Source organism: Notolabrus celidotus, chromosome 12, assembly GCF_009762535.1.
Source record: "Notolabrus celidotus isolate fNotCel1 chromosome 12, fNotCel1.pri, whole genome shotgun sequence".
Lineage (NCBI taxonomy): Eukaryota > Metazoa > Chordata > Actinopteri > Labriformes > Labridae > Notolabrus > Notolabrus celidotus.
Genome location: NC_048283.1, coordinates 9,890,542 through 9,906,212, shown reverse-complemented (window position 1 = coordinate 9,906,212; position 15,671 = coordinate 9,890,542). Strand labels below are relative to the sequence as shown.

The following is a 15,671-nucleotide window of genomic DNA, read 5'->3' as shown; positions in this document are numbered from 1 at the left end:
TCATGAGGATGACTTAACTACTACGACTACTACTGTGATGTGATGATGTCCGCCCAAAACAAACCTAGGAGCTGCAGCACAGACACACCCTTCCCAGACACACACACACACACACACACACACACACACACACACACACACACACACACACACACACACACACAAATACACACACTGCCCACTTCCTGCTGTCGGAGAAGAGTCAAGTTTAGCCTAAGGGACTTTGCTCTCTGAGGCCTTCACACACCGCTCAGCTGGGAGCTTCTGTGACACAACAGTTGTTCCTTAATCCTTCCTGCACACAGTTCAGTGGGTCACACAATCCAATGCAGTCTGCTCCTCCAAGGACGAGATGTTGTTTATCTTTTTTGTTTCTTTGCTTGTGTGTGTGTGTGTGTGTGTGTGTGTGTGTGTGTGTGTGTGTGTGTGTGTGTGTGTGTTGTATGTGTATTGTGTGTGCATTATGTAAAACAAGGGAAGTAAGTGCAGGTGTGAGGCTGTAGATAGTGACAGAGGAAAAGAAAAAAACACAAACAAAGAAAGCAAGAAAACCACCCAAAAAGTCTAGACTCCCCTCACCTGACACAGGAAATGGTTCTTTTTTTTTTGTCAGGCTTAACCCCAGGCAGAGTGTTTGACTAAGGTGTGAAGCATCAAGCCTTGTCATAACGTCAAGCCCATGCATGCTGTAATCATTTACACTCACTAATTTAACATAAACAGAAAAAATACCTCAAAATGAACCGTTTAAAGTAAATACAGTGTAAAACTATTTGTTTAAAGATCATAAATACTGTGCATTTAACTGTACCACAATGCTGCTTGTATTAATAGTGATAGTGACTAATAATAAGTAATAAAAACTGTTAATTTTTGCAAACTTTGGATAATAAACACTTAATTTCATTCATATTAAATAAAAAACAAGTTCCCTATTTTTGTTATCTTAGAGTTAAACGAATAAAACTTCCATTGATTCAACATGTCATTCATTTTTATTTGAAATATCAGCCACAGTCACTTTAATGACATATGAGGTACACTTGTTATTGACTTCAAATGTACTTTAAGGACTAAAAGTTTTCAGTGGTTATTGAAGCCCCACTAAGGTCAAAGACACACACACTTGCAACTTTAAAAAGTGGAGCTCGCCCTTAAAAGAAAAAGTGGATTCCTACCAGGAGTATTGTCTGAAGTCAGGAGGCACCTTTAGAGACAACAGTGGCACACCGCCTCCCTCTCGCGCGCTCAGATCAGGACTGGAATCACTTCGCTGCTATCTACTCCGGCAGCTCGCGCGCGTCGCCCTCCAGCTGTAAAACTTTCTGAGTTTCTTCTGACAGTAGTCAAATCTCTGCGGCGGAGAATGATGCAGCTTGCCGGCTACAGTTGTCCTACTACTGAGGAAGTTGCTGGTGAGTCACAAGATCCCGCCCCCCTTAAAAAGCTTTTTTTCCCTCCCTCTTTTCCAGCGACTTCAAACGAGACCAGAGAGGAGTCCATGCACTGGAGAGAGTGATGGAAGGACCCATGAGGGTCCTCTTTATTTGTTGCCGCTCTTTCAAAGTATTTTCTAATATGATAAAGTTCCTATTGGTATTGGTGTATTGGCCCAGCCTGCTTGTCATTAAATATCTGAATAAGGGACTGAAGGCCACTATGTTGGCCTGAGTTCAGCACCTTTTTAAACAAGTTTTGGAGAATGATTAAGCTTATTAATGAAGCAATAACTCAACCAACATCTAGAGAGACATACACAAACTGGCAGTTATTTGAAGTTATGTAACACCAAGCGGCAACCTCCGGTCTAAAAATATGAGTCCAATGCGGAAATGCTAAAAACTGCAGTTCATCGAGGATCCACTTGAGGCTGGCTCCGGAAGTACCGGAAACCACATACACATGGATGGGAAAAAGACGATCTTTACAGCAGAAATACACATGTTTACAGCCTGGTACAAAAGACGAGTGTAGTCTGGATAGCTAATTTCTCAATCAGCAGACACCTGAGTGTGTGGGGGGGGGGGGGGGGGGGGGGGGGGTTCTAACGAGGCAATTTCAAAGCTAGTCTTCCAATGAGAGGCACAGCTGACTTGATTGACAGGCAGGAACACTGTAGCTGTTGGCTAGGAGGCTCAAAGCCCGCCTCTTTACGTCACAATTGCTCAACTTCCTAATAACAGGCAGAAACCTTAAGCGGGACCGGACTCATGTTAGACAGCCGTCTGCCTCGACCGAGTTATTCACTTTATAATCTAGTCATAAAAGTGTTGTTTAGTTTAATGTCTGTTTAATGCCTAATGATGTTACATATCAGGCACATATTCAAGGATAAACAATGAACAAACTAAGATATTTTTGTTTTAAATTTTTGATCCATTGATACATATTTGCATTCATTCGTGCAATAATTACTTCATCTCAGTTCATCCTTCTCTTCTTACATGTGCAATATGTCTTTCTACCCATCTTCCCAGTTCTGTTCTGTACATTGTTTATGCCTAGACTACAATCTGTGCACATTTTTCACCATGTCATTGGTTTTGGAAATATTTGTAAATTTACTTATTTAGTTGTGTATATACGTTGTGTATATATGTTGTAAGATATGCTTTTTTTTACTTCTTTAATTTTAATTGCTAATAACTTTTTAATAGTTGCTCTTGTTTGCTTTATACTGTTTTGCACTGTCTACTTTGCTGCTGTAACACTTAAATTTCCTTGTTGTGGGAAGAATAAAGGAATATTTTATCTTATCTTATTCAGCTTTCATATCAGTCTTGAATGTAGGAGCTTTGCTTTTCAATGACCCTTATGCACTCTTACTTTAACAAACGGTAAAGAACCCTGGTGGTAAATCTCACTTCCTTATTTTTTTTATTTTTACAGTCTGTCCTTTCTCCGTGATGTTTCATTATTTCATGACTCAACCCGTGGGAGGGACGTTCATCCTGGATGCAGCTGGTTGCCGCAGTTTCATACATGGAAGGTTTGTCACATCTGATCATTTGAGTCACTGCTGATAAGCAGTAGGTGCCCACTTGATAGAACCATGTTGGCAACACCCTGGATGACAGATAGCATTGTTTTACTGTTTCCCGTAACAGTAGGGGTATAAGGTTGTAGTCACCATGAACATTCAACATAAGTTATGAGAGTTAATCGGCCGGGAAACACCAATACTCATGTTTTTCAGATAGGAGACTTATCAGCTGTGGTAAGACATGTCTGAGTCAGTCATGCAAAGTATCACAAAGACAAACATTAGAATAAGAAAGCTTCATTTATTGATTTTTCTTTGATTTTTAACTTGTTTGACATCTGTTAAAGAAAAGTTATCTGTTTCGTTTTCTTACTTAATTGGCCAATGTGACTCTTATCTGTAATGATCCTGTGACAACTCAGAGAGTCAGATACAAACTGGTCTGACCCCTGTGTACCCCCACAACCCCCTAATTATAAATTCTAATTTTACACTCTGAGGCGTGGTCCTGTCAGACTCTGTGCAACAAATTAGAGGACAGATGCCTGTCAATTCACCGTGGCTGAAATGGTCCGATGACTCCCTCCTTATTTCTTCATATAATATGTTAATGATAGCCTTTTTATCATGATTTTAAAACATCCCTTTGTTTTAGTTTTGGAAAACAACTTGAAAGGTTAACAGAGGTTAACTGAGTAAAAATAGAAGCTGGAAAATATTTCTTCTGTGTAAAGCTAACCAATCTTAACTTTATTTAAGATAATTCAACACGTCATAGTCTTTGAAGTAGCACACAAACAGCAAAGGTGTCGTCTCAGGTGACTGTTATGATCAATAAGATCAAATGAGTTCTTTAAGATTAACCGTAATCTCTTCCGCGGATTTGGTGTTTTGGAACAAGTTAGTGAAAGCAGCTCTAATGAGAATCACATCCCTGAGCAGTAGACCAATAAACTGTTAAATCTATCCATTATCTATACTACTTTTTCACATTGGGTTCACAGGAGGCTGGAGCCTATTCTATCTGTCATTGGGCAAGAGGCAGAGTAAACCCTGGACATGTTGCTGCTAATCACAGGGCTAACAGGCAGTGACAAATAACCATTCAAGCACACACTCCGACTATAGAAAATGTAGACAGACCAATTTAACTGATTGTGTACTGTCCCTTTAAATAGCATGTACTTTACAAGATGAGATAAGATAAGATAGGATAAGATACTCCTTTATTCTTCCTACAATGGGGAAATTCACGGAGTTACAGCAACAAACAAGAAGGTGTACAGTACAAGAATTTCAAAAAGAATATATATATATAAATGTCCATCAGAGACGACAGCTTGGCCATAATTCTCCTGTCAGCCACCACCTCCACAGAGTCCAAGACTGACCTGGCATTCTTCACTTACTTCAGACAATGTTATTGAACAAGACAAAATCATTGAGCTCTGATTCTTGGATTTTTAACTTTAAGTGTTACTTCCCTTTAGGTGTTCTGGGTACCAGATTTCTTCCCCCTGGAGTCTGGGATTAGAGCAGCAACGTAGTCTGCTTCATGGCAACGGCTTGCTATTGAGAAATGACCGACTGTTGCTTTGGAGTTTTGACCAATCAGAGACCAGTATTCAACACAGCTGCATAATAAACAAAGTTATTACCAAGCAGCAACCTCTGGTCTCAAACTATGAAGCCCATGCGGAAGTGTTATAAACTGCAGTTCAACGAGAATCCGCTTGAAGCTGGCTGCAGAAATACCGGAAATCACATAGACACCAATTCAAAAAAGACGATCTTTGCAGTATTAATAAACATGTTTACAGCCTGGTTTAAAAAACGGCTTGGCCCTATGTAGCTAATCTCTCTATTGGCACACACTGTACAGTACAGGGGGTGAATGTTTTTCTAACGTGACTGTTCAGAAGATATTACGATTGCAAGTTTTTGCCCAAATAAGGACATGAATGACTTGACTCCCGGACGGGAACACATAGCTGTTTGCTTGGAGGCTCACACTCCGACCCTTTACGTCACACATTGCCTGGTTGAGTTCTGCATTTCCAATATGGCTGCCGCCATCGATTGGCTTCAAAACAGCTCTCAGGAACAGATGGGTGATGTCACGGATACTATGTCCATATTTTATACAGTCCATGGTTATTACCCAGCATCTTTACTAATAACCCAGCTGTGTTAAATACTTGTTTCTGATTGGTCAAAACCCTACAACAATGGTAAATAATTTTGAAAAGGCATAGGAAATCAACCCTGGGAAATGAGTTATGCACATACTAAGTATCACTTCTTGAAGACAGTTGATTAATATGTTTGTCAGGATTCTAATTCACACCATGACCTACTCTCTGTACATTAGCAATCTGTAATTGGTAATTCCTGTTCACTACTACATGCCATTTGTAGAGCTGTTGTATAAAAGCAATATCACACAACAAGGAGTACTATAGCACTGAGTATCAGCACACCTGTGATTACCTTTGACGCATTGCTTGCATCCTCATTGCCCTCTTTTGTGATATTGCTTTATTAACTTTTACCATAATGTGGCTGTTTTAATCACACACACCATGGTGCTTTGGTAACCAACATGCTGCTGTAATAAAAACACATTGTTTTAGACTGTTGTGATGCACAAAACACATTCTCATAAGCACCTTAATGACTATGAAAATGCATTTACATTAAGTCACAAATTAGTGAAGAAGATTCAGAGAGACCGAATCGTAAGCTGCCTCTAAAGACAAACTTAAAGATCAATCTGATACAAGATACTGCTGATAGATTATTTTAAAGAGCACTTGGAGTACATTTTCCCTCATCTGAAACCCATCCACTTCTCATCACTTCACCTTGATTGTTTAGTGTATAAAACAGGTCATGCTACAGTATACACTTCAAGACTCAAGCAGGGAAAATAAGCAACCGCGCTGGCACTTAATTGCAGACAATTTTTCCTTTACAAGGGTTTGTGGTTAGGAGACTTAAGTGAGAATCCCACCTCGGAGTGCACTTACTGTATGGTTTGGGAATTGTAAAGAGATGAGGAACAGTTGGAGGTGAGGCTGGAAATGTCCAGTAACAAGCAGTGAAGGAAGCGTTCAGATGCTCTACTTCTTAAAGAAGACAAGAAAAAGCTCTGTTGATGCATTCATTGTGCAAATTTGAGGTTATTGTGATTTGCGCCAAAAAATGCTATTTGATTGTTAGTAGTGCTATGTCAATGTGGTAATCATGTCACTTTTGAAGTAGTCAAAGCAAGTTTACTACTTCAAACTGCTTGAATGCTGCATAGAAGTAATGAGGAAAGTGTAAGCATCACATAGAGATGTAGTGGAGTAAGAAATACAATAGTAAAAGCAGAGATAGTCAAAGTTATGAAGAAGCAGAAAAGTGTACTTAATGTTTGTACCTCAGAATTGTTTGCAAGTGAAGACTTTTCATAGTTGTACATATTTGTATTCAATGCCAACATCAACATGTTTGACAAGCTGACCTCCTCAGCTGTCTGATTTAGGAGACACGGCTAAATGACCGTACAGAAGAAACTCCAGGCTCTTGCATTTTTTTACTGGGCTAGCCTGGCGGCTTTCTGTAGATGAAGACCAAGCATGGTCAGAGGAGACATACCAAAGTCCTGAGCTCAGCCCCGATGCAGCCGTCTTACAATATGTCAGCAGTGTTATTTTTACAGGGTCACATTAGAAAACCAAATGGATCTGCATCTGCCCCATGCAGGCATTCCTCCATTACTGACCCTGAACAAACCCACAACCTCTTGTCACCCTGCTCTTGCATCAGCTTGCTACAGGCCTCCTACATTTCCAAAGTAGTATTTACCCCTGCCGTGGCTCACCAGGCACTTCACTAGTAACGATAAATACTCTCATGACTTAAACAGCAAGGCGCTGAGTAAGTCAGAAAGCAGACGTTTAACCCGTAAATCCTGGCTGCTCTCTCTCTGTGTCTGCTTAGTTAAACGTGTTAGTGGGCGAGTGGATCTGTCGGGGCCTTGGGCTGAAACTTCACAGGAATTGGGGTCATTAGCCATCAGACTGATAAACAAGCCTGTGACATAATGTGGAAACACTGATCCCATTCATCGGTCTAATCACCCGCAAAACATTCTACATGCCGGGCAAATCTCACACATATAAAACAAATTCCTTGCGGTCGGTGGGGAGGACAGTGAGCTGCCATGGGGGGAAAATTCCTGTTAAGTGGAGTATAACTCGCTATACTATTGGCTTCTTCTTGCAAACACAGAGAGTTGAGGATCTGGGTGAGATTAAGAGACTAGTGCCTGTTGTGGCTTTGTCTTTGTCTACCCTTAACCCAGAATATCATGTCAGGAAGTGGATATTCTTTTTCCCCAGAGTGGAGCTATGACCCGTACATCTTCTGGGTTCCTGCTGCACTTATGTCCTCTTAAAATGGAATGAAAAAAAAGCATACAGAGAGTCTTTATGTGTGTTTTTTTATTTATTTTTATAGCCTGTCAGTCCTACCTGTAAGAGCCAAACAATTTAATGTTTGAATTGAAATAAGTTTATGACCTGTTTGAGTGTGTGTGTAAGTTTTAAGATATACTTGAGCTCTATTGTCTGGATATAAATCAAAACAGGGGTCTGAAACCTCAATGGAAACATTCTATAAATGTCCACGTATGAAAAACAGAAACTTGTTACCAATTAGTGTTGATTGTGTGCTTTGGAAAATGCGAGCCCTCAATGAAATGACCAATACAATTTGGCTTATTTACACTGCAGCCAAAACATATTAGATCAGCAGCTCTGTGATTATCCTCACTGGTCCTGTGCCAAGCCTGGCTTCATGTAACCTGGAAATGTTAGATACCAATTACATTAACCGACTATTTGGATAAAAATAACAAACTAATTTCCCTTCACTAGTATCTAAAAGCTCAGAAAAGCCACATTTGTCTTTCTGATTTCAGCCAAATGAAAAATTATAGGGCTTCAAACTGATATGGCATGAGGTCATTATTTGAAAGGTTATTATTTCCCACTTCCTCATTTTAATATTGCTTGTTCATAGTTCCAACAGAGAGAAAGCTTTCAGAGCCCTAACTATAGTGAAGACAAATAGAGAGGCAATGGATTGAAGACCTCATATGAAAAAAGTGTACTGTCAGAAAGAAACCTGCCTTAAAGAACCCATATGCAACACAATAACCTAAACAATAACATACAGTAATGACAGTAATGGGAGATTAAAACTGGTGCACAAACACCTGAGACTCATCTATGCGAGCTATTGAAGATGTGACCTTTTAAATAACTATACTGTAGGGTAGTAAAATGTTGACAGTGGATCTTGGATTTTGGAACATGACCCACTGTTAGGTTATAACAAATTAAATATCCTTTTTTATATATATATCCAGTCAAAGGTTTGGACACACCTTCTCATTCAATGGTTTTTATTTATTTGAATTATTTTCGACATTGTAGATTAATACTGAAGACATCAAAACTATAAGATAATATGGTTTTTCTATAGTATGGATTACAACAAAAGTCAAATAGGGCTATCCATTGTGTACTAAACCTACCTCTGAACAACACAACTGATGGTCTCAAACACATTAAGAAGGCAAGTCATTCTACAAATGAACTCTTGACAAGGCTCATGTTAATTAGAAACCATTCCAAGAGACCACTTCATGAAGCAGACTAAGAGAATACCAAGAGTGGGCAAAGCTGTCATGAAGGAAAAAAGGGGGCTACTTTACAGAATCTAAAATAAAAAATAAATTCTGGTTTGTCTAACACTTTTTGTTAATTAAATAATTCCATATATGTTCTTTCATAGTTTTTATGTATTTGGTATTAATCTACAGTGTTTCAACCAATTAGAATAAATACAAACCCTTGAATGAGAAGTGTTTCCAAACATTTTACTGGTAGTGTATATAAATGTCTCTACTTTAAAAAAAAAGACTCAAAACATATTTATTTTCTCAAGCCTATGAATGATAAAATGACTGTTGTGGCTGGATGCACGTGCAGCAACAATTGCTGTGTCTGATGTATGTTTGGTGTATCTAATGTTTCATGTTTTTATTTATTCTATTTATTTTTTGGAAAAATGTTTTTATGTTTTTAATTCTCCATGTAAAGCACATTGAACTTATGTGTAATGAAATTAGCTTTACATATAAAATTCCTATTCCTATTGCTACATAAATCCACCTTAGCCTTTCAGCTGTTGGTGTCGTGGAGTTAAAAAAGTGCAACTTTTTCAAATGAAATGTGTACTTTGAGTACAATGAGGTATCAAATAGCCACCTCAGGTCAAGTACAAATTTCAAAATCTTGTTAAGTACAGCTATTGTGTAAATGTTTATGCTGTCAATGCCTGCCTAACACTTATACACTGACTTTACAATAGTAACATTTCACAGTGATGTTCTGCAGGTTTCTGCTACCCTCTTATAGCCTGATTAAAAAGTGTACAACAGCACCATCTACCGGTGACTCCGCACTTTCACAACACTTATTGTATAACAGTTATGTTACTATATACACCCACTTAGTCACCTTCTTGCTGCTCTTTATCAAATAAAATAAGTTAATAAATTATTTATGTATTTTTATTAATTTTTTCCACGTGCTCATGGTTCGTTTATCCGGTTGTGTTTGAGGGGAGATGAGTTGCGAATCTGTGGCAGCGAAACTACACTTCAATTTCAACGAGGCAGGAACCCACGTGTCCTGCTACCAGGGAAGCAGCACCAGACCTGAAACAGCAAGGGGACATTTGTGTGTATACATGATAGATAAAAGCTCCACAAATACTCCCTTTGACTGAACTCTTTCCCCTATTACATTCAAGGACACTTTTCCACCATGTCTTCGTTCAGGAAAGCGCTGAAATCCCGACAGAAAAACCACCATGAAAGATCTCAGGTGAACATTTCACTGTTTTGCTAGCTTGTTAGCTTACATCCTGTTTATGAAATGCTCTGTTTAGTGACACTCTAAAGCTTTCTACTAACAGTTAACAAGCCAGGGCATTTAATATAAGACCAGAAAGAGAGCTCCAACATAACACCAATTTTAAAGTCTCTGCATTGGCTCCCAGTATCTTTTAGAAAAGATTTTATTGGTTTTTTAATCTGTTAATGGTCTTGGCCCTTCTTATTTATCAGATTAGCTTTTGTCATATGAGCCAGTGAGAGCCCTCAGGTCTTCAGGTAGTGGACTTTTAATTGTACCAAAAGTAAGAACTAAGACTTAGTTTTATTCTTAACAGTTTTATTTTTTTGTTTGTTTGTTTGTTTATTTATTTATTAACTAGTTCAAATTTTAGTCACTTTTATTCTACTTGATTTATTTATGTATTTATTTATTTTAAGTATAGCAACTTATTTTCTTTTAATGGTTTAGTATTTTAGTGTTTTATTATCTTAGAAATTTTATTTTGGGGATTTTAATTTCCTGTTTTGAGTTTTAACATCTTATTTCACCTCCAGTGTTTCCTCATTAATACATCATGAGAGCGTTTCCTCAGCTAGTTCAGCAGCTTCTTTTTTTATTTTTTATTTATTTATTTTATTTTTTATTGTTTTCATTACTATTGTTGCATATATTGTGTTCTTAAACTTAGGATTGTGGGGTGGGTTTGGGGTCGGGGCTGGGGTTGGAATTTTTTTCTTAATTTATTCTATTTTAAGTTGTTTCTATTCACAGCACTTTGTGTAACAATGTCATTGTATGAAAAGCGCTTTATAAATAAAGTCTGATTGATTGATTGAATATTATGCTCCTGTAACATACGCAGTATTTAATACTTTAACTGTCAGTGAAATGATTGATCTAACTATCATTTTGTTTTAAACAGCCTGGTTTTAGGAAAAATTTGGGATTGCTGGAGAAGAAGAAGGACTACAAACTTCGAGCAGAGTGAGTTGAAATTGCATATTTTACTTCTTCACACATGTGAAACAACATTTAAGTAATTTGTTGTTGCTAATATAGTGATAAATGTCCTCTCGCGATTATGACTCCTTTGTTTTTGTTGTTTAGTGATTACCACAAGAAGCAAAACACTCTTGCAGCTCTACGAAAGAAAGCTCTGGACAAGAATCCAGATGAGTTTTATCATAAGATGATCAGCTCTCAGCTGGAGGTAAGATTGGCTTCATATCAAGAGTAAGGGGACACACATTTTTGATAAAATGAATGTACTTAACTTTAGTTATTTTTACGCATTATTAATTAATGTGACATGTTGACAGGATGGAGTTCATGTTGCAAAAAAAGAGAAGGAGGAGGAGGAGGTGACGGAAGAGCAGAAGAAAATGATGAGGACGCAGGATATCAAATATGTGGAGATGAAAAGAGTTGCAGAAGCTAAGGTGAGGTTATCAGTCAGTAATATTGTAATAGTGTTAATGCACATACAGCTAAGTACTTGTCCACAAAGCAGTAAAGGTACTGACATAATTGGTGGTGAAAGAAAATGTTCATTTCTATCCTAGGTTATTATTTAGTGACATGGAGCTTCCCTGTAATATCATGTAATACTGAAGTACTTATTATTTGGTATCCATGCTGGAAATCGTACCTGGAAGTATATTCGATTTTAACATAGGCTGTTTACGAAACCGCCCACTATACTAGCAGTACGTACTGAATCGGCCAAAATTCAGTATGTAGTGTGTGAGCAAGAGCACAATCTGCCAGATGCCAAAACTTCCCAAATGTGGTTCTGATTCAGGGAATTTTCTCAGTATGTATCAAACCAGTCTCACTCGCGTACTGTTTCCCACAATACACTGCGCTGATGTTATGCTTCTTTTTTTTTTCTGTATATGACAGCATTTACTTAGTTTTTAGGTGATGTGAAAATTATGAAATTCCATATAAACAACTCCTTAACTTTTTTAATTATAAGTAGATGTTAAAGAAGCAGTTTCGCTATCAGCTTGGTCGTTGTTTACTTCCGCTTTTTCGAAACCAGAAATCCGGCGATGCCTGACCCAGCATACTGCAAAAAGATCCAACAGGGCAGTCATACTACATACTAAATTCAAACGCAGTACTGCATACTACATAGGTAGTATGAAGCAGGCGGTTTCAAAATCAGCCACAGTCACCACACGAACAATCACTTATAAATTGCACAACAATGAAAAGACAAACAAGTTTGATCAAATCACTTCAAGTTGAACCATTTTCAATAAGTTACTCATTAAAAGCACACTATTTGCCAAAAATCCAACACTTTGGTTTGTACCATTTTTTTGCTTTAAGAAGCATTTTAACTGAGTTACCAAAAGTTGAAGTTTTTACTGAAACTATTACATTACCAACCTCCCACTGTTGACACCTCATTAGCTAAGGCTCTTGTTTTCGCTCCCTGTCATCTTCTATATGTTTAATATTTGTTTTCAGAAAATTGAGAGGCTAAAAGGAGAGCTTCATCTTCTGGATGCAGACAGCAAACAAAAAAACAAGCATACGTTTTTTGTTGATACCAAGAAAGAAGGTATTTATGAAAGTATATAACATTCTTTTGTTATCTGGTACCATGAGACATCCGTGTTTTGGAATTCTTTAAAGGTCTTTTGTAAGCTGAGAAGATTTACCTGGAGTTTTACTTTGTCTCGCCAGTGGTATCATTTGACCTGGCGAACCACCTGAACACGGCTCCTGAGCTGCTGGACAGAGTGTACAACAGACCAACTCTGGAAACTCTGGAGACTAAGGTCATCAAGGCAGCTGCAGAACCTGAAACTGTGAAGGTTTGTATTTGTAATGAATGTTGATCTGTGAGGGATACATCTGAATTCCTAAATATAAATACATTCTGTGTTCATGTTATAATGACCCAAAGAAGCATTTCAACCCACTGATGTGTTTTGTTTTCCTCTCTTTAACTGCAGAAGTTGGCCCGGCAGAGGAAGCACCAGTATAAGATCCTCTCTCAGAGGATAGACAGAGAGAAGAAAATGTATGTGATCAGCCAGAAGATTCAGACTCGTAAAGACCTACAGGTGAGGACATTTAAAGAGAGGACTTTCTTTACAATCTATTTCAGATGCCTGTGTGTTGTAGCTATTTCTGTTCATATGTATTAAAGTTGGAACTCTTAAACACTGAGATCTTTTTCCCTCTTTACAGGATAAGACAAAGAAAGTGAGGGTAAAGAGGGAAACAACAGGTGCAGCAGCAATCTACAAGTTTGAGGCCAGGAGGAAACGCTGAAAGGGAACCAATCATCATACCAAGAAGAAATTGCTAACTTTGCAAAGATATACTGGTGAAATAATGGACCTCTAGATCACAGTATTGCATATATCTATGAGTTTGAATATCGTTGCAACATTGCGGTTTTGTAAATACACCTATGAATTATAGTTTCTTTCAAATAAATATCAATTTCAATATAAAAATACACATTTTTGTGATTTATTTACTCACATTTATACTTAGTTAACTCTTAAGGACAGTAGTTTATTTGAATTCCACAGTCATTAGGTTTTTTTTCTATTAAAAGACCTGAGAAATCCATGCAGAGAGAAAATACAGAGGCCCCGGGTTGATTTTGAGGAGTTGTGATTGTACTCTGTTTTTGTGCCACTAGATGGCATTGGTGTTCCTTTTCACAGTACTAGCAGAGGGAAAATATTTTGGTGTCTAAAGCAGCTGGAACATGCATAGAAGTGGAGTGAAAGTCAATCATGATCCAACATTTGAGAGTATAATTGTATTACTAATGTTTTCTGTAAGATGTTGCTGTTTTGAGTTTCAACAGCAGCTCTCTAGATGGAGGTGACTGGAGGTGCAAAACCTATCAACAGCAGACGGCGTGTCCCATTTCTAACTTTTACGGACACAACTTTGGCATCCCTAGGTTTCGCAGCAAGTCACTCAGTTGACTTCAAGTTGTCTTAACTAATGAAGTGACATTGCAAAGCCAAATTTATGAGGCAGTTGCGTTCAGGTGCTCCTCAGTTGTGGGTAAAAGACATTGTTGGGACCATTAAAAGGTCACTACAATCAGTGCATATCGGAGTTGAAGCTGGACTTAAAACTTGGTGTTTATGAAAGTAACTATCTTATTTTAGGGAACCTTCTGGTAATGAATGGGGTGAAATTAAATTGAGTATACATTTCAGTGTTTGTAAGGCAGGACAGTGTTGAGTGGTGAAAGTAGAGGTTTCTTGAAAGGACACACATTGTTGCAGCACACCACTATTTGACTTTTCACATGTCACAGCAGGGTAGCTTCTGCTGCTGCTTCTAATATGAAGTCTGATTCAGGTGTCGGCTAGCAATCATTGTTAACAATAGATTGTTGATGCTTGCTAATTGTCCCACCTTAATTAAAATTACCCTTTATTAATTAACTGCAGCTGTGCATTAGCAGAAATACACATGTTCAGAAGCCTTAATGAGATTCAAATAAAACTATCTCTGCCAGTACAGCAAACATTTCAACATAGTAAAAACAGGAAAGTTGTTACGTTGTTGACACAGTTTTATTCATCGTCACAGTGTGATCTACTAATACCAGCATGTGCATTAAAAAGTCAAGTGTTTTTCTTTCCATGTCTTCTTGACTTCTTTCCTCTGGCCCACTTGCCCTTCACGCCTGGTGTTGTTGCTTCCAATGAATCTGGTTCTGCCCAAGGTTTCTGCCTTTTAAAGAGAAGTTTCCTTTGCCCTCGTTGCTAAATGAGAACTTGTTCATGATGGATTTATGTAAGGTCTTTCTGAATAATGTAACAAACTGTGGTCTAGATCTGCTCTTTTTGAAGTTCTGCTTTCACAAGTCTCCCCAGCTTCCACAGGTGTATGATCAATTTGTCTTAATGACATGTTTAGTCAAATCCTTGATTCTTGGTCTGACTGCCACTCAGGCAAACTCTTCTGTTGATCCTCCTTTCCTCACAAGTGAAGTTGATGAAGACTTCTCTGACGTCTAAAATGTACTGAAGCACCGTGTTCAAGGCAAGAAAAGTTTTTTTTTCTCCACAGAATGAACCATTTTGTGTCTTTCTTCAGTGTTTGCTATTTCAATTAATACTAACAGACTGTATGTGTGGTTCCTCCAGCCTCAGTAGACTGAAGACCTGGCACCCAGCAGCAGATCACAGCGACCCACATTTGATTGATCACTGTGGTGGCAGCAGCTTCATAAACAGGGCCCATCCATCAGCCTCTCCTGGGAGCTACTGGCTGGGAAGAAGGGAGAGGAAAGCAGGAGCCAGGCAGAAATGTCACCAGGCGCAGTGAGAGGTGTAGGGGCATGAGGAGAGCGACCAGAGGCCTTGGCCCAAACAGTGCTGACCAGAACAAAGGTGAGCCAATACCTCAGGATGGGCCAAATGGGGGTAAGAGTGATAGTGGTTGTCCACTCTGACTAGTTGTCACACTCACAGAGCAAACGGCAGTTTTCTAATTGCAAAATAAACGGCTAAGAGATGTTTTTAATACTAAGATATTTACACTTTATACTACAGTAAAATAGGAGTTATGGTGTTATGGTATTGATGCTGCACATGGCCCCTGAAATAGAACGTACTATAACACATGCCAATGAAAAAAATATAATCCAGTATCAAAAAGTAAAACTGCACATGATAAGGACAAGTCGTGCTCCATTTTTCCTGCACCAGAACGATGAAGAGTTAAAGTTTGAA

General features: G+C 38.3%; 2 protein-coding genes across 2 annotated transcripts in view; one reads left to right on the top strand and one right to left on the bottom strand.

The window, feature by feature from the left end:
* The window catches only part of fhl3a (four and a half LIM domains 3a), a 35,393-nt gene extending 33,629 nt beyond the window's left edge, over window positions 1-1,764 (bottom strand). Inside the window, exon 1 of the mRNA XM_034698760.1 lies at window positions 1,179-1,764. The gene's annotated coding sequence lies outside the window, so the exon portion shown is untranslated. The remainder of the gene's footprint in view (window positions 1-1,178) is intronic.
* A 7,928-nt stretch (window positions 1,765-9,692) lies between these two features.
* utp11 (UTP11 small subunit processome component) lies at window positions 9,693-13,420 on the top strand. The gene is made up of 8 exons (XM_034697787.1): window positions 9,693-9,927; window positions 10,862-10,923; window positions 11,047-11,149; window positions 11,259-11,378; window positions 12,418-12,511; window positions 12,637-12,767; window positions 12,909-13,019; window positions 13,147-13,420. Exons 1-8 carry the CDS (start codon window positions 9,868-9,870, stop codon window positions 13,228-13,230), a joined length of 765 nt encoding a protein of 254 aa, XP_034553678.1. The 5' UTR covers window positions 9,693-9,867; the 3' UTR covers window positions 13,231-13,420.
* The last annotated feature ends 2,251 nt before the right edge of the window (window positions 13,421-15,671 follow it).

What these genes read in the sequence shown, in the direction of transcription:
- utp11 (XM_034697787.1), top strand. Translation starts at nt 9,868, where the DNA reads ATGTCTTCGTTCAGGAAAGCGCTGAAATCCCGACAGAAAAACCACCAT. An exon ending in GACTACAAACTTCGAGCAGA is followed by an intron (nt 10,924 to 11,046) that starts GTGAGTTGAAAT and finishes TTTGTTGTTTAG; the next exon opens with TGATTACCACAAGAAGCAAA. An exon ending in AAAGAGTTGCAGAAGCTAAG is followed by an intron (nt 11,379 to 12,417) that starts GTGAGGTTATCA and finishes ATTTGTTTTCAG; the next exon opens with AAAATTGAGAGGCTAAAAGG.